This window comes from Arachis hypogaea, chromosome 17, assembly GCF_003086295.3.
Source record: "Arachis hypogaea cultivar Tifrunner chromosome 17, arahy.Tifrunner.gnm2.J5K5, whole genome shotgun sequence".
Lineage (NCBI taxonomy): Eukaryota > Viridiplantae > Streptophyta > Magnoliopsida > Fabales > Fabaceae > Arachis > Arachis hypogaea.
The window spans coordinates 31,427,716-31,446,080 of record NC_092052.1 but is presented as its reverse complement, the minus strand read 5'-3'; the positions used below and the strand labels follow the sequence as shown (position 1 = coordinate 31,446,080).

The following is an 18,365-nucleotide window of genomic DNA, read 5'->3' as shown; positions in this document are numbered from 1 at the left end:
TTTGAAAAATGCTGGTGCAAATTATCAGCGGGCAATGAATGCTATATTCCACGAGTATATTGGGAGATTTATGGAGGTTTATATCGATGACGTTATGGTCATGTCGATTTCGGTGAATCAACACATTGATCACCTAAAGAAAGCATTTGTTACCATGAGAAAGAAGGGACTAAAAATGAATCCTCTGAAATGTGCTTTTGGTGTATCAGCTAGGAACTTTCTAGGTTTTATTGTTCATAAAAAAGGAATTGCAATCAATAAAAATAAGGCCGCTACAATATTAGCGTTGTCTGCACCTATATCGAAAAAAGAAGTACAATTCTTCCTAGGAAAGGTGAATTATCTTAGAAGGTTCATTTCGAATCTTTCTGACCGAACTCGAGTGTTTGCACCTTTAGTGAAACTAAAGAATGAATCACAGTTCGAATGGACAAATGAACACCAATTGGCATTTGATTCGATTAAGGCTTATTTATCTAAGGCTCCGATTATGGCGAATGTTCGTCTACATGAGCCCTTAAAATTATACATTACAGCATCTATGAACACAATTGGGTGTAAGTTGGCCCAGGATGATGAGAAGGGGCACTAACGGGCAGTTTATTACCTTAGTCGAGTGTTAACTGATATCGAGACAAGGTATTCCCCGATAGAAAAATTGTGTTTGTCTTTGTACTATACTTGTATGAAGTTAAAATGCTTTATGGTTGCTAAGTCAGTAAAAGTTATAGCACAAACTGATCTCATCAAGTATATGTTAAGTTTTCCAATGTTACGAGGTCGTTTAGGGAAATGGATGCTTGCATTAACGGAGTTTGATTTACAGTATGTCCCGGCCAGAGCTATAAAAGGTCAGGTCATTGCAGATTTTCTTGTTGATAATTCGAATAATCTAAATGGCCAGGGGGCAAATGTAATCGATATAGCAGGCGATTGTTGGAAGTTATATTTTGATGGATCGAAGCACAAAGATGGTGCAGGGGTTGGAATTCTTATTATCTCACCAAAGGGGATTCCATCAAAATTTTTATTTGAGTTAAAATATCCTTGCTCGAATAATGTGGCAGAATACGAAACTTTGGTTTTGGTTCTCGAAATATTAATTAGTAAAGGGGCTTTGGAAGTCCAAATACTATGCGATTCTCAATTGGTTTTAAAGTAGTTATCGAAGGAGTTTAAATGCAATAATGAGAAGTTGTAAAAGTATTTAACAACTGCTTGGGAGTTGTTAACCTTTTTTTGAAAAGTTTCTTTGTTTCACATACCAAGGATTCATAATGAAATTGCTAATGAATTAGCCCAAATTGCTTCGAGATATAAAATCGGCCTAGCAACTTTAAGAAAGTTGGCTAGTATCCATCAAATATTAGTGCCTGTAGATGAAAGAGAGGTTTTGTGTATGGGTGAATGGGAAGATAATGATTGGAGAAAGCCTATTGCTGAGTATTTAAAGAATCCTAGCATTCCAGTTGAGAGGAAGATAAAATTGCAAGCAATAAATTTTGTCTTGATAGCTGATGAATTGTATAAAAAAGGAATCGATAGAAGTTTGTTGAGATGTTTAGGCCAAGATGATAAAAATATTGCCTTGGGTGAAGTCCATGAAGGGATATGTGGTGCCCATCAGGCTGGAAAGAAAATGAAATGGGTGTTATATCGCAATTATGTGTATTGGCCGACTATGATCAAAGATTGTATTGAATATGCAAAGGCATGTCAAGAGTGTCAAAAGCATGGTTCGATACAATAGATCCCAACATTTGAGTTGCATTCGATCATAAAACCATGGCCATTTAGAGGTTGGGCTTTAGATCTAATTGGTTTGATTCACCCTCCTTCATCGAAACATCATAAATTTATCTTGGTTGCAATTGATTATTTCACAAAGTGGGTTGAAGCAGTTCCTCTAATAGAAGTTGGTCAAAATGAAATAATTGACTTTATTAAGGAACATATAATCCATCGATTTGGGATTCCTCAAACATTGAGTACTGATCAAGGAACTATGTTTACTGGTCAGAGAATTAAAAATTTTGCAGTTTCGAGAAATATTAATATGGTTACTTCAACCCCTTATTATGCACAGGCTAATGGGCAAGTGGAAGCAGCGAATAAAATTTTGATAAGTTTGATTAAGAAACAAATCAGAAATAGACCTCGAACTTGGCATGAAACATTGAGTCAAGTGCTATGGGCTTATCGAAATTCACCAAGAGGGTCAACAGGTATGTCACCTTATAAATTGGTGTATGGTCATGATGTTGTGCTTCCATTGGAAATTAATTTGAATACTTTAAGAGTGTCAAGGTAGAACGATTTGCCAGTCGATGATTACTGGAATGCAATGTTTGATGAATTGAATGAATTAGATTCAGAACGAATATTGGCGCTTGAGAACATGATTCGACAAAAAGAGAGTGTTGCTCGAAATTATAATTGTCAAATAAAAGAAAAATGTTTCAGTATAGGTGAGTTGGTTTTGAAAGTTATTTTGCCAATGGAAAAGAAATCGAGAGTGCTTGGCAAATGGTCTCATACCTGGGAAGGCCCTTTCCAAGTGATAGGATTGTATTCGGAAAATGCATATCGAATCAAGGATATTGAATCAGGAAATATAACCACCTCGATTAACGGGAAATACTTAAAGCAATATCATTGTTTGTTAAATCAAAGTCAAAATGCATAAGTTCAAAAGAAAGGGAAACCATTACAAATACTGAAATTTAAAGGGAAGAAGTATGAGGTGCCATGAGTTTTGCCAAGTCTGAGCGTAGCTTCATCCTTTCGTGGTCCAGAGCTGAAAGTGCCTCAGCATGCTTGAATTTTTTGAATATGACCTTGTCAAGTTGTCTCTCATATTCTTCTTATTTGGTCTCAATCAAAACAATTTCTTGAATGAGTTGTTGTTGTTCTTGCTGGGTAGTAGTCAGAGGTATGGCTATATCAGCTTGTCTCTTGCGTATTTTGGCAAGTTTTTCATTGATCTGGGCCAATTTTGTTTCAAGTTTTATTTTTTCCTTGTCATAAAAAGCTTGAATAGAAATAGAATGAAAGATTCTCAGACCAAATTCTTCACGGGAAGTTTTGATTGGTTGAAGGGCTGCAGCACAACCTTCTACTTCAGTTTTGATTTTAGCTTCCTCGTTCTTGATTTCTTGGAGTTTGTTTTAAAAAACTACGCTGTTGTTGGCAAGATGTTTGAATTGTTGGACTATGGCAGAATGTGGAGTGGAAGCTGGGAGTTTGAAGGCAGAGTTCTAGAGATCAAAGAAAAGCTTATTGAGGGCAGTATCATTAACCTAGTCAGCAGGTGAATGGTCCAAGAGTCTGAGGAGGAGTGATAGAAGCTGTTCTTGAGCATCAACATTTAGCTCAGATGGAGGACCCGATGCAGAAGGACCAAAAAATACAGGGGCAGGAATTGGTACTTCATTTTCTTGGATAGCTTGATTCAGAATGGAAACCAGGTTGGCTAGTGTGGCACTTTTAGGTGTGGTAGAAACACCCAAATTTCTAGATCTCACCAGGGGGAGTTTGAAATTCAGCCTGCTAGGGAGAACCGGAGGGCCTTTGGAGAGTTTCTAAGACTCTAGATCGAGGCAAATCTGAATTGGTAGTTTCAGCAACTCGAGAGACAGAGTCAGAGTCTGGGGCCACTTGATTTTCAGCTGAAAGGGCAGCCTGGTTGGTTGGAGAGGTTGGTCCAAGGATTTGAGTATGTGTTGGAGAATATTGTGTAGGGTCTTTTGTCAAATCAACCACTTGTGTTCCAGGTGGAGGTGGAAAAGCAACCTGTAGTGGTTCAACAGACTCTGTAGCTTGGATTGAATCATGAGATGTGGAATGTCCCAGATCATGATGTGGTTGTAAGAGTGGCTGATCAGGTACCACAGGAGATGTGATTGAGTGAGCAGCAGTAGTAGGCTGATATGAAAGGTACACAGTTATAAGTTACGATTTATTCTAACTCAAATGAAATATGTGTAGAAATGATAACGTTACCAGAATGAGTCTTGGCTTTCGAATTAATTGAGGACTAGGATCTGAATCAGCTGTATCCTCTGATTGAGAGGAAGCAGCAAGGATGTTCCAGGTGGATTGCTCACTTCCATCAAAGTTCTCACTTGACAGTTGCAACCGTAACTGATGGAAAAATCGAAATCAAGAGTTGTTAAGTAAATGTGATTTTCAGAATATTTCAATCTAAAGTGCATGGGTATGTGTAGAAATAGTTACCCTTCTGGAAGTCCTAGTGGGAGTCCTTCGACTTTTATGTTGTGGTTGTCGTGAGGAGGATGTGGTGTCAACTTTTCTTTTTTTAGATTTTTTGAGAGAACCTTCAGCAGCAGGGGCTATTCGAATGGCAGATTGCTGGATTTTCTCTAAAGTACGACTGTACCTAGAGTAGTAAGTAGTCCACCATTCGAAACAAGACTTGGTGATATATGAGCTGCGATCATAAACGAGGAAATTGAAATGCTCCCTTTATTGTTGATTTTTTTAAGAGGTAGAAATCAAGTTCACTTTGAGAAGTCAGAGTGATGTGGCAAAATGGTTTGTTGTTTCGAGGAAGAGGGGTTGGAACGGCCTGTGAGAAACCCAGTTGCCTGGCTGTGAAATGAGGGGCATATAGGGTTATCTTGAACTTTTTTTTTGTGTTGGGGCAACCCTGTCAGAATTACTTGAACGACCAGAAAATTTGTCCAGTTTCGATTAGCCAGTTCATTTTCCTCAGCATCATGTGGAAAAAGCAAGCGATCGAGCCATGCAAGACCACAATTTCGACACAAAAAGGGGGCAAAATTGAGGTTTTCATTATAAAAGTCTTTACAAGAATGGAATAGAGAAAAGACAGCCCAAAATCGGTCTTCATCCGATTGTGTATTTGGGAAATTTGGTTTGTAATCAGCCAACCGAAAGCCTTCGATGTGTTGTTTATCGGTAGCACCACCTCTAGGCTTTGTCATATACTTCTCGAAAATGGCATTAAGCCATAGTTGGAGAAGCCAGAGAAGGCCACATGTACTTATCAGATAATTGTTTTGGAGACAATTTACAAATTGACCAACCTCTTCATAAATATGCCCTAGAAAAAGCTTGGCCAAATTAAGATTATTTCCTTCATGAAGCAGAGCAGCCAAAGAAAGAAAAAACTTTGACATTTGGACACTTCGGGAGTAGAAAATAATTGTATTTAGCCAATAAAACAGAAAGGCCACATGTTCATCATCTGTAACAGCAGTTCCCTCCTTACCCATGTGATGAGTAATAAATTCACTATAGGAATTGGTAGAGGCAATGTTGTATTGGTGTTTGGGTTGCATATCAGAAGTGCAGTCTGAAGAATTGATTGGGAGCCCTGTAATAGCGGCTACATCCAAAAGAGACATACCAATCATTCCACAAGGGAGGTGGAAATTGTTGGTTGTCCTGTTCTAAAAACAGATTACAGCCCCAATCATCCAAGGAAGTGTTGAAGGTGAGAAGTGGAAAAGCCTTAGGATTTCCTGAATCCCCAGAGCCCCCAAGCAGTGCTCTTTGTAGGGGAAAGGAGTTGAAGCCAGGCCGTGAAGTCGGTCCCTCAAGGGTTAATCTTTGGATTATTCCTGAAAGGTTTCTGATTGATGAAAAAAGAGATGTCAAGAGCTTGGTTGATCAATAAATCCTCTCCCTGAGCACTGGGGAAGAAAGGTAGCTTCTTGTTTGCCCTTTCTAGGGTTTCGACAGGCCCAAGGAAACAATGAACATCTTCACCCACTGTAAAAGGGATCAGGATTCTGTTATCGTTGACTTGGTTTAATACATGAAGAGCTGGTGGAGCCGGTTGTTCTACTGCGAGGCCTTTGCCCTTATCTTGGGCAGCAACATGAGATGAAGAAGCGGCCATTGTAGAATAAAGAAGAAGGAAGTTTGAAAGGTTAAGGGTTACGCAAGAAAGAGGCGAGAGGAATTCAGGAAATAAGGGTTTGAGAAAAATTGAACAAAGGCGGAAGTGTCGAATTTAAAGAAATGTTACTGTAGTCGTTGTTGCAGAAGGAATGCAAAAAGAGGTAACTTTGCGAAGAAGGCGAAGTGGTGGAAAGAGAAAGCGTAGGTCTCGAGAAACGTGTCGAGTGGGTCAGTATTAATGGGAAGTTAAATGGTAATTATTGCTGACTCAAGAATTTGAAGTTTGAATTTGGATTAAGTGTTTTATCTTCCAAAAATGATTTCGAAGACAAACACATTAATCCAAGGGGGCAATTTGTTAATCGAAAAATATTCTCGATTAGGACGAGTTAATTCGAAGTATTGAAGAAATAATGAGAAGAGAAGTAGATGTCGAAAAAGGTACACGTGCAGGCATTGGTTGGAGGTACTTGACACAGACTTGATTTCAAACACCTTATTAAATCGAACGGGTTTAGGCGAACAAGTATTCGAAATGAGTAATCGAATAGTTGTTCGAATAGCAGATCGAGCAGTTACGTAAGTGGAGAAGTTAAAGGCTTTTACCACGTGAGGAATTGATGGGTAACGTTTATTGGCAAAAGAGCGGGAACGGTTACCTGGGAGTGCGCATATAAGACAGCGTTATGTAATTAATAATCGATTATAGAAGTAGACTATAAATACTAGAAAGTTTTAGGGAATAATGGTTCGAACTTCGCTTCAGAAATTACTCACGCACACTCACATCCCCAGAGATTTTCTAAGTCTGCTTTGAGTCAATTATCTGTAGGGTTCCTTCCACATGTCTTTATCTTTTCAATTTAACTTTCTGTAAACTTTACCTTTTCAAAAAAATTTATGTTTCAAGCAATGATTTAACTTTCGAATGTAATTTACATTTCAGTACCTTTAATTTTCATGTCAAAAGCCCTTTGACCCAGTTGAAGGTATCTTTACTGCTTTCTTTTAATTTCAACGCAATCTTCTTGATTTCAGTCAATTTACCTTTTCGAATTAATTGTTTTAAATTTCTTCCGTCCTTTTACAAATTTTCATTTACTTTTTATTTCAATACCTGTATAATCGAAAACACTTTGATGCACTTATAGAAAACTGGTACCTGCAAAAGAGGAGTTGGTTTCGCTCCTAAACCATTAGAATCGAACCACCATCGATTTACTAAAAATCGACAAAACACATTGCAAATTATAAAACCAAACCAATCAAAACCCAGGATGGTTTTTGCCGGTTGGTTAGTTTAGTGTATCCTGAGGAGTTGTTTAATATAAACAAAACCTGATAGTTCAAAGACAAAACAATACTCGCTCTTACGTTAGAAATTGTTAACGAGGTCAACAATCATATCATGAAATACTTATATGAAGAGGAGAAAACATATTTTAGCTTAAATTCTTTGTGTCGAGGAAGGTAACATGGAATCAAAATTAAATGTAATCACTCCCAATATTCTAAATGGTATCAATTTTTTCGGATTATCACTTTACCATTAACACTAAATGTTAGTTAGCCTCCTAATTATAGCAATTAGTTAGTTAGAAGAATAAGTAAGTTCGGAGTTTGTTACATATAATCAGGCAAATAAGTAAGGGATGAAACTTATTTTCACATAATAAAATTTTTCCGCAATTGAATCTCACAGATTCAACCATGGTGCAGAACACCAACTCTTTAACACTAAAAGGAGGATGGTATTCCTGTCATGCTATTAAGAAACATTGATCAATCAAATGTTCTATACAATGGAACGAGATTATAGGTACGTAGGTTAGGTAATTATATTGTTGAATCCATTATATTAACAAAGAAAAAAAGCAGGCTAGGTAGCTGTAATTCCACGCATGAACATGATTCCCAATAACTAAACTTCAGTTAGGTTTTAAAGGAGACCATTTTTATTAGTGGTTTCATTTGCTATGACTATTATATGTTGAACTCTATTTACCAAAATCTGTTTTTACATATGGGCAATCAAAGATGATGGTTAAGATTATTAATTGAAGGATTACTCTTCAATGTCAATAGATTCAACTATCAAGGTCGTGTGCAGGGAAGTCTTCGAAAACCTTGGTTCATTATATACAAGTCCTTGTTTCATGTAAAAATTTAGCACGAAAACGTAGTGTTTCTCGAAATCAATTAAATTAATTCGTATGCATATGCAGGCTTTTTAATTTTCCATAAATTTCTATGCCGTGAATGGATTGATACATAGCAAGCTTTCACACTTATCCTTTTCCTTTTCTAAGAAGGAACACGATACGACACGGAAACAATCAAAATATATATATATATATATATATATATATATATATAGGTTGTGTCTCTGGTAGCTATATCAGTGGTGGCTACAAATGGCTACGTGTTGACCATGTAATAGGATGATGACATCTGGATTGTAAGAGCGCATCATTAATGTTTGATTAACATAATAAACGCGGTAACTTGTGTTTCCTTTACCGCAGTTGGTTTCAAGTTGGGGTTTTTTTTTTCTTTTGGAAGATGCTTGTTGTTTTTTAATTTTTAGGTTTTAATCAGTTTTTTAATTTAAATAATATTATTTAATTAAATTTTAATTAAAATATATTTTTATTTTGTAGATAAATATATTAGTAATTAAAATTAATTTAAATTTTAAATATTAATTTTTTTAAATTTTTTATCCATTTCATAAAATAGATATTTTATTATTTTTTATTCTCTCCGTACGTTTTTTATTTTTTTTAATATCTTATTCGATAAAAATTCATCTAATATTTCTTTTTTTTTTTATTATTAGTTGGACTTTTTCATTATTTATATATTTAAACGTTAACACTTTTAAAATTATTAAAATTTATATTCATAAAATTTGTTTTTTTTAATTATAACACATAAAATTATTGAATTATATACAAAATATTTTTGAAACACACCCAAAATTATAGAAAAAATTTAAATTTAAACGTTAAAAGTAAAATTAATTTTTTTATATCCTATTCGATAAAAACGCATCTAATATTTCTTATTTTTTATTATTAGTTGGATTTTTTTATTACTTATTTGAACATTAACATTTTTTGAATTATTAAAATGTATGTTAATAATTTTTTTCAATTATAACACATCTAAAATTATTAAGTTATATATAAAATATTTTAAAACACATCCAAAATCATAAATCTAAAATTTAAATTTAAAAGTTAAAAATAAATTATTTTTTTTTATATCTTATTCGATAAAAATACATCTAATATTTTTTTTATTATTAGTTAGATTTTTTCGTTACTTATTTGAATATTAATATTTTTTAAATTATTGAAAATAAATAATTAAGTTAAATTTTTTAGATCTTATTCAATAAAAATATATTTAACATATTTTTATCATAGTATTAGTTGAAATTTTTATTATTTATTTCAGCACTAGTATTTTTTCATTTTAAAGTCTTTATTAATTTTAAAATTAAAATTTCAAATTTTATTTAATTTGATTTTATAATTTGTATTTAAATTGTAATTTATTATTAATTAAAAATATTAAAACTAAAACATAAATTTTAAAATTTAAAATTTAAATTTTAGTTTTATTTAGTTTGTGTTACGGAACTTACCTAGAACCGGACGGTGGTTGGACTTGTTTGTGAGGCCCAAGCATAGGAGGAGTGTGGTCTCCGACTTGGTTTACGTCTGGGAGCCGCCTCTGAGTTGTGTATGTGAAAGAATGGGGGATGGTACCTGCAAAGACACTCCGATGCCTAAGTCAGCATGGGGTTAAGCAGGTTTAGAATGTATTGGAACTTCTGAGATACCTGAGAAGTGTCAGTGTATTTATAGTGGTGAACCCATAACCACCGTTGGTGTAGTTCCGTTATTTATGGTGGATAACCGTCCCTTTATCTTAGGGAGGTTGAGATATGGCTACAAGAAGTGGGTAGAGAGATTTTAGGGGCAGTTACTCATTTGAATGAGTGTTTATCTGCCAGCTAATCTTCGTCCCGACTTCTTTAGAGCAAGTCGTGGTAGGGACCGACTTCGTAGGGCGAAGGTCGGTATAGGACGAGGCTCAATCCTTTGGATTGGGCTTTTCGTTTGGACCCGGGCTTTATCATTGGGCCAGGGTATGAACAGATTGTATTTTAAATGTGCATTCAATTTTTAAAAAATTCTAAATTTATTGGATGAATTTATTTTAATATTTTTTTAATATTATAATAAAAAGATAAATAAAAGATAATTTTTTTAGATAACTATGTTTTTTTTTAAGTCTTGGCTTGAAGAGATTAAAGATCAGTGTGTGCTAGTGTCATTGAGTTTAGGAAATTAGTTTTTGTTTATAATATTAATTGGCTTGTTTTTTATGATGATTGGTTTTTTGTGATATCTGTTTGGGCCCAAATTTCACAAAAAAAGGAGTGAAACTGCTTAAAATTACCGTATCATTAGCATAATCACCGCTCCCTAAGTTTGGACTCGTGCAGTCAACATTTTTATTCAACCCACTACGTGTCGCTTGATTACAGGCTAACTTAGGATAGCCACGCTAGTCACCCATCCTAACTAGTCACCACAGACAGCACCATATATATATATATATAATTTAAACTATTCTTTAGATAACTTGTAATAATATTTTAATATTTTATTGAAATTAAAATATAAATTAATTTTTTTAATTATTTTTAATATCTTATTTTAATTATATAAATATTTTTTTTGTTTTAACGAATAATAATCTATACTATTTCTAAATTTATTTCAAAAATATACCTCCAAAATATGTTTGATACATGGACACAATAATTCAACAGTGTGGTATTTGAAATGTGTCATAATTCAACAGTGTCTGTAACTTATAGTTTTTAATTGAATGGTTCTATTACTCTCTTTGTTGTATCCTTTTGCGTATTATATAGCAAATAATTTTTCTTATAAACCGATTATATGTCGCATTTCATTTTAAGATCATAATAAACCATCTTCAACCTAACTCCCGAGTCTAATTACACGAATCAAATATATAAGCTGTTCGAAATTATTATTATCCTTTAATCATAATTGGTTTTCATTCGCATCAGCATACCCGTGCAATCAATAGTAAAAAAAAATATATAATAATTTGGTGAACAACAATGAAAAAAGAAGAAATGGTTTGATTTCCTCGTAAAGATATCTAACGATATGTCCCTTTTACTATCAACATCAATGTTGAAAATGCATAAAACATGCAACAACGAACGATAAACAATAAATCAAACATAACAATCATCTGCCACAAAGCAAAAGGGGTTATCACTACTCGGCTGTTGCCACATGGTGCGCGTCTCTTAAATATATAAAGGGCCATCATCCAACACTTGCATTTCTCCGAAAAAGAATAGAGAACTTTAGAGAGAGGCCCTTTGACTTCGTTTATATAGTATGCAAACCAGCTAAATCATTATTTATCTGACTGAAGGCCAGAGACATTGAGAATTTGTCAATTTGAGATAATGAGATCAGGTAGGGTGAACGAGGATCCAAAATTTGAAAAGTGAAAAATTAGACCATTGGTGAGCTAAATAGAAAGTAAATTTTAAGAGGATAATCCAAAAGGATATCCCTGTAAACTACCAAAAAAGGGTAAGTCCTAAATAATATGGAAAAATGAGAAGCAAAAATAATATCAAAATTCCTCTTTGCCCACAATTTACTGCTCATCAAGAATTGTCCCCTTCTCGCTAACATAGATACCATCAAGGAACTTCCGAATATCTTTGTTTTTGACATGGCATTTCTGTTGTAAACCATAAAACACAAGGGGAAAAAACAGAATTACAATCTAAGCAAGGGCAAAAGATGAACAAAGTTAGGAGTCAGAGGGAAAGAACTGAATACCTGGTTAATGAGGGCACAAGAGCGCGAAACAAGCTCAATGTCATTACCATCCACGATCAACTCATCCTTGACCTTTTCAGATCGAACAACAGAAACTCCCTCAAGCATGTCCACTTTCCTCACCTGAGAGTATGGCAACCAAAGACATTTCACTTTAATAACATCATAGCATATCCATTGCAAGATGCCTAGCTTTCTTCAACAGTACTACATAAAACAGCATTACCCAAAACATGTAATACCATTACTGACACTTGTGACCATGACGTATAACAGAATAGCAGAATACACAGAATGCTGAAGAATAAACCAAAAAATGAAAAGACACCAACTTCAACGATAGTGTCAAAAGCATATCAGCAAGTGAAAATTTTTTGAAAGCAGCCCCTGCCTTTGCCGGGGAAAGAGGGAAAGCATCACTAGAACTAATAAGCAATGTATAGTATAGTAATAGTAATATTGCTCCATTGAAAAGTAGTAGGACTTGGCTAATGAGAGAGTGACATTTTGGTTAACATTTGAATAAAATTTAACCAATTCAAAAACAAACACTCCACCAGCAACTTGTTCATTGATTTAAAAACCTTTTAACACATTTGCAAAAGCAATTCACATACATACATTTCTTCACAACAAACAATACATGTTCATGCTTAATAATAATAAATCAAAAGCTTTGATTACAAACAAGTATCTAATATTCTCAAAATTCATCCAAAGGCTTATTTCATAGAACGAAGACCTATCACAATTGATTAACCAACGAAAGTATCAAATAGACCCTGAAATTTCTGTATACCACAGTATCTTAAACCATGATCAAACATGGCAGTGTCATATGCAGAGGGTAATCCAAATTCAAGGCTATCAGCACCTATTATTTAATTATTTGTAGTTAAAAATCAGTCGCAAGTCTCACTAACTCAAGTTTCTAAATTTTTGAAAAATTAAATCAAATGCATTGAATAAAAAAAATGCACGACTTTACAAAACGACATTCATTCTGATATTCGGTGCTCTTAATGCTATCAATAAAATTTATAACTAACATAAATTATACTAACCGCAGGGGAAAAATCCACGTTTTAAGAAAGAAAAGAAACGAACCTTCTTCTCGCCAAGGAAGTTGCGGATCTCGATGGAGGTGTTGTTACTAGCGATGCTAGCATTGATCGGAAAGTGAGCATAGACGAACCTCATCTTGTAACGATAGCCCTTGGTGACGCCGGTGATGAGATTCTCGACGTGGCTGAGGGCGGTTCTGATGGCTGCGGAGGTCTTCCGTGAGCCAAACCAGGCGTCGATCTTGAGCTTCTTGTTTCCATTCTCGTCCTTGATGAGCTGGAAATCAAGGTTGAGGTGCTTGAAATCGCGCACAAGCTTGCCACGTGGACCTTCCACCTCGATCACTTTGGCGTGGACCTTGATGCTCACCCCGTCGGGAATGTTCATCGTTTCCGATGACAAAATCGTCTTCATTGTTTCTCTCCGTAGAGCGTAGGAGGGGGTTAGGGTTACTGTTACGGTTAGGGTTTATAAAACCCTAATTTAGAGATGGTTGCTTATATATGAGGAACAGGAAGGGGAAGAGAAAGAGAGAGGGAAGGTCTGAGAGCAGAAGGACGAGGCTATTGGGCTGTTTAGTAGTCGGGCTTCAACTTCTTGTGACAAGTTTAATTATCCTTTTTAAAAATCACAAAAGAAACACAAGAATTCAAAAAACAATGGATAGACCAAATTGGGTTGGTCTGGTCTGTTGTGGTTATTAGTTTATTAGTTTTTTTAAATAAGTGTCTAGAGTTCAATTTTTTTTATGTATATTGTAATTATTGATTAATGATAAATTTTTAAATAAAATTTAAATTTATAACTAATTAGAGTGTGTTTGGCAAATACGTTCAAAGAGAAAAAGCACGTTTAATCTTTTTGAAGTTTCAATTTTTTGTTTGGCTAATTTTTTATTTGGCAAAAGCAGAAGTGATTTTGTATTCAAAACCACGTTTACAAGGGGACTGGATCCTCTCTGGTGAAAAAAAAAACTAGATGGTGTCAATTGTGATCTCTCATCCTTTATTATTCTCTCTCATATTTAATTTTGGTCCCACTTATAAAGTTAATGGTGAGAGATCACACTTCATTTCCTCAAGTGTTAAAAAAACTGGAGAGAATCCATTTTTCATTTACAAGAAGTAACAATTTCTTGCTTCTGCGTTTCACTAACGGGCTTTTAGCCATTTACACTAAACATCTATTTTTCCTTTACCAATTTTATCTTCTAGACATGTTATTGTATTATTTATTAAATTTTTATTATTTCTCTTTATATGAGTTCTCTTTTTTAATAATTGTGATTTTTGTATATTATATATATTATTATCCTTTTATAATATAATTTATTGATTCCATTAAGGAAAGTAAATTAAACAAAAAATTAATCATAAATAATAATAATAGTAAAAAACTATAAGGTACTAAAAAAAGAATACTAAAAAAATTAAAAATATATTATATAAAACACATTATCAAGAACTTTTATATTTATTTCCATCACTACTAAGGTAAATATTTAATTTTATTATTTTTAATATTCTTTTTTATAATTATAATGCTGGTATATATAATTTTTTATTATAATTTTTTTATAATATAGATTATGATCTCATTAAAAAAAGACAAATTAAATAAAAAATTAATCTAAGGTATTAATAAAATCATAAACGTTGAATTTCAAAATAATATTGAAAATAAGATTATTGAGAATATTAGAACAAAAATATATAATTTATATTTCTTATTTTTAATATAAAATATATTTTTCTAATTTTTATATGTTATTTTTATTTTAATAAATAAATATTAATTTTATTATAAAATTAATTAATAAGATTATTCAAATATCTAAATTAAAATGATAGGATAATATAAAAAAATTATTTAAGTTAATGTCTATTTTAGTAACTTTTCATTTAAAAGTGATTTTAAATAGTGTAATCCAAACAATATTTATTTTACTATAATCCATTTTAATATAAAGATTGCCAACCATAAATCACTTCAATACAAACTTACTTTTCATCAAAATCAAGTTTGTAAAATCAATTGCCAATAAGTTATAGCTCAAATGGCATAGTCTCCCTGTACTCAATTAAGAGGTTGTGAGTTCGAGTCTCCTATCTTTAGTAAAAAAAAAAGTTTGTAAAATTAATTTTATTCAAACTCTCATTTACAAGCGGTAATTCAATCACACACTTAGTCTTTGACTTACCAAGTTAAAAATCTTTAATATGTCAAATTGAGAAATACTATGAAAAAAAAATCCAATTGTAAATTTAATTTCATCAGTTTGGTATAATTAAATTTTGTTTGAAGAATCGAGCTAAAACAAACTGAATCAATTTGGATTGGCTTGATTTTGGATTTTATAATAAAGCTTTTGTAAAATATAAAAAGGTTTAATTATTTTATTAATTTTTATAGTTTTGCAAAATTTTTAATTAGGTTTTTATATTTTTTTTAATTGAGTCTTTACACTAATTTTTTTTTAATTAGGTCTCTATATTTTTTTTTTATTTGGATTCTTACACTAATTTTTTTTAATTAAGTCTCTATACAATTAAATTTATTGTCAAGAAAGACCTAATTAAAAAAATATTTGGTGCAAGAACTAAATTAAAAAAATATATAGAGACCTAATTAAAAATTTTACGAAACTAGAAAATCAACGAAATAATTAAACTATATAAAAATTTAACCTTTAACAGGAAATTTAGTAAAATTATACAAATGTACAACTATTTACCACAAAGTATTCATACAAAAAATGCATTAGCATAATTATATTTTATTATATGTATATATGTCATAAATATATAGTTATTACTATAAATATAAAAAGCATTATGTATAAACAAAAGATAGCCACCAAATTAATCATATAGTATATTATGTATATACATATATATTTTATTTCGTGTATTTTTAATATGTATTTAATATTCTAATCGATCACTAATTTTTATGTATAGTATAGTATAGTTGTATTTATATATAATCATATTCAGTTCAATATTTTGCATGATTTGGTTTCTAAATCCATCTGTTTAACAATGTACTAGTGTCAAAACAAATAATGATCAAATTGTAAAATTTTTGTCACAAAAATTCGTGTCATGAAATTTTAAGTATTCTAAGAATTTAAAATATATGTTAGATAAATACACATAAATTCTCTTTTGTTAGATTTATAATACTATATAATAAAATATTAAGGTGCCAATATTTTTTGTCTTGAGCTAATGTTTTACAATTTTTTATTAAAAATATTGTTTAGCTAGCATTTTTTTTTATTTGCACTAGGATATTTATCAGGTTGGAAGCCGAATGATTAATCTCTCGAGTACTGCAAAGGCAAAGTGGACGACCCTCCCAAGCAAGCAGATTCCATTTCCATCCTCCAGTAGTCCAACACCAAAAGAAAATACAAAAAAAAAAAAAACAAGCTTTATGCCTTTATTAGGTGAATAATTCTGTGGTTGTCATTTGTTTTTCTTCACCAATTGTGATAAAAACTAAAAACTTAAACCTACCGTTATGATCTAACAGTGTGTGTTATGTTTTGTCAATTATAATCAATTTTCTTTTACAAATAATGCTATATGAATTATGGCCCAATAGAATTTGTTATTTTAATAAAAAAAATTTGTTGAATCCTAAATTTAACTCCCACACAAAATTGAATTTCATAATTTTTTATTAATTAAATGCAAAATTATCTTTTATCTCCTAAGTTTTATATTTTATAATGTTGCAAGTTTGTTTCTTTATCAAATTTACGAGATATATCTTATCTCTCAATCTCTGTTAAAAAATAATCTGAATTTCAATGTCTAATGAAGTAGATTTTTCATCAATTTAAAATCCTAAGTCATACTCTTAGAATTAATTTTGATAGATTTCTTACATCATCCCATAAAATACCTAACTTAAATTAATTTGCCTATGTAGGATTATGTAGATGACAATAATAATGTTGACGGGTTCTACAGAAATTTGGAGAATCCATTGAAAAATATAATGAGTTCTTGAACGATGAGATCTTCATGGATGCTAACTTGGCAAATGTAGAAATTGTTGCTTCTGAACCCAATGAAAGTGCTCATTTTGATTAATTGGATGAATCCTATAAGATTGACGGGTGAGAGGACATAGGAAAGACTGAGTTCTTGAATATTATAGATGTTGATATAAAAAGATATTATTTCAGTGATCTAAGAGTGGCTTTTGATTTCTACAATGCATTTGCCAAGTCAATGGGATTTAATAATCGAAAAAATAAGATGCGAAAGCACAATGAGGCAATCGATCGACAAAATTTTGTTTTTTGTCGCATGGGCTTCCGACGAAAAAATGCAGATAATATGCAGACCAGAAAACAAGAGCCTAGAGCTAAAACTAGATGTGGCTGCAACGCAAAGGTTCAGGTGTCATTTGATGTGTTAGTGGTTGCTAGATTGTTTTAGAATTTTCTTATTTGCACAATCATGACTTTCTTTCTCCAATTGTTACTGGAATGCTTCCTGGTCACAGAAAATATCTGCTGCAGATATTGAGCAAATAAATATATTGAGTTGCACAATCATGACCTTCTTTCTCCAATCATGACATATTTTTGCAGCACTCTCAAGCCAATCTGGTGGTCACCACAATGTTTTCGTTTTGTCCAGGGACTTGTACAATCAAGTCGCACAGCAACATTGACGGTTGAAGGGTGTGCTAGTGCAGCTTTTCAATTTCTGAGAAAGATAAAGTCCATTGACCCAGTCATGGTTAGATATGAGGTTGATAGGTTTCACTAGATAAAGAATTTATTTTGGTGTGATGGAATAAGCCAAATGATTATCAATTGTTTGGTGATGTATTGTCTTTTGACGCTACTTACAAAAAGAGCACATATCATTGTCCATTTCTCATTTTTTCGGGTATCATAACCGCACAGTTGTCTTTGCTTCTACTCTTGTGTGTGATGAGTCAGAGCAAATACATATTTGGTTGTTAAAAAATTTTCTAGAAGCAATAAAGGAAAAAGCTCCAATTTCAGTTATCATAGATGGTGCCCTATCAATGAAATATGCAATAGAAAATATTTTTTTTTAATACACATCATCGCCTATGTGCTTGTCACTTTATTCGCAATGCCACAATAGGTAATCCTAGGTTCACATCGCAGTTTAAGAAGTGTATACTGGGTGATTACAAGGTTGGTGTATTTCGTAATAAATGGGATCGGATGGTTGAAAAGTTTCATGTGCAAGAAAAGCAATGGATAATTGACATGTATGATAATCGGCATAGTTGGACAACGACACATATCCGTGAAAAGTTCTTTGCTAGGTTTAGGACCACTTCTCGATGTGAGAATTTGCACTAAGTTATTGCAAAGTATGTCAAGTTCAGGTATAATTTAAAAGATTTTTTAGAGCACTTTGATGGATGTGTTACCTATATTCGTTTTAAGGATTGTCTAGCAGACTTTGAATGTGCATATGGAGTACCTGTGATGCA

General features: G+C 32.5%; 2 protein-coding genes across 2 annotated transcripts; one reads left to right on the top strand and one right to left on the bottom strand.

Annotated features, from left to right (window-relative positions):
* The first annotated feature begins 703 nt into the window (after positions 1-703).
* LOC140180562 (uncharacterized) lies at positions 704-2,686 on the top strand. The gene is made up of 4 exons (XM_072221791.1): positions 704-1,158; positions 1,270-1,711; positions 2,087-2,225; positions 2,325-2,686. The coding sequence occupies exons 1-4, from the start codon at positions 704-706 to the stop codon at positions 2,684-2,686; spliced, it is 1,398 nt and encodes a 465-aa protein (XP_072077892.1).
* Positions 2,687-11,060: 8,374 nt separating this feature from the next.
* LOC112765862 (large ribosomal subunit protein uL6) lies at positions 11,061-13,539 on the bottom strand. The gene is made up of 3 exons (XM_025811724.3): positions 12,912-13,539; positions 11,805-11,927; positions 11,061-11,703 (listed from the first exon to the last, which is right to left on the bottom strand). Exons 1-3 carry the CDS (start codon positions 13,281-13,283, stop codon positions 11,617-11,619), a joined length of 582 nt encoding a protein of 193 aa, XP_025667509.1. The 5' UTR covers positions 13,284-13,539; the 3' UTR covers positions 11,061-11,616.
* Positions 13,540-18,365: the final 4,826 nt, after the last annotated feature.

What these genes read in the sequence shown, in the direction of transcription:
- LOC140180562 (XM_072221791.1), top strand. Translation starts at nt 704, where the DNA reads ATGGTTGCTAAGTCAGTAAAAGTTATAGCACAAACTGATCTCATCAAG. An exon ending in GATTCTCAATTGGTTTTAAA is followed by an intron (nt 1,159 to 1,269) that starts GTAGTTATCGAA and finishes TCACATACCAAG; the next exon opens with GATTCATAATGAAATTGCTA. An exon ending in TTCACCAAGAGGGTCAACAG is followed by an intron (nt 2,226 to 2,324) that starts GTATGTCACCTT and finishes ACGATTTGCCAG; the next exon opens with TCGATGATTACTGGAATGCA.
- LOC112765862 (XM_025811724.3), bottom strand. Translation starts at nt 13,283, where the DNA reads ATGAAGACGATTTTGTCATCGGAAACGATGAACATTCCCGACGGGGTG. An exon ending in ACTTCCTTGGCGAGAAGAAG is followed by an intron (nt 11,928 to 12,911) that starts GTTCGTTTCTTT and finishes CCATACTCTCAG; the next exon opens with GTGAGGAAAGTGGACATGCT. An exon ending in CTTGTGCCCTCATTAACCAG is followed by an intron (nt 11,704 to 11,804) that starts GTATTCAGTTCT and finishes GGTTTACAACAG; the next exon opens with AAATGCCATGTCAAAAACAA.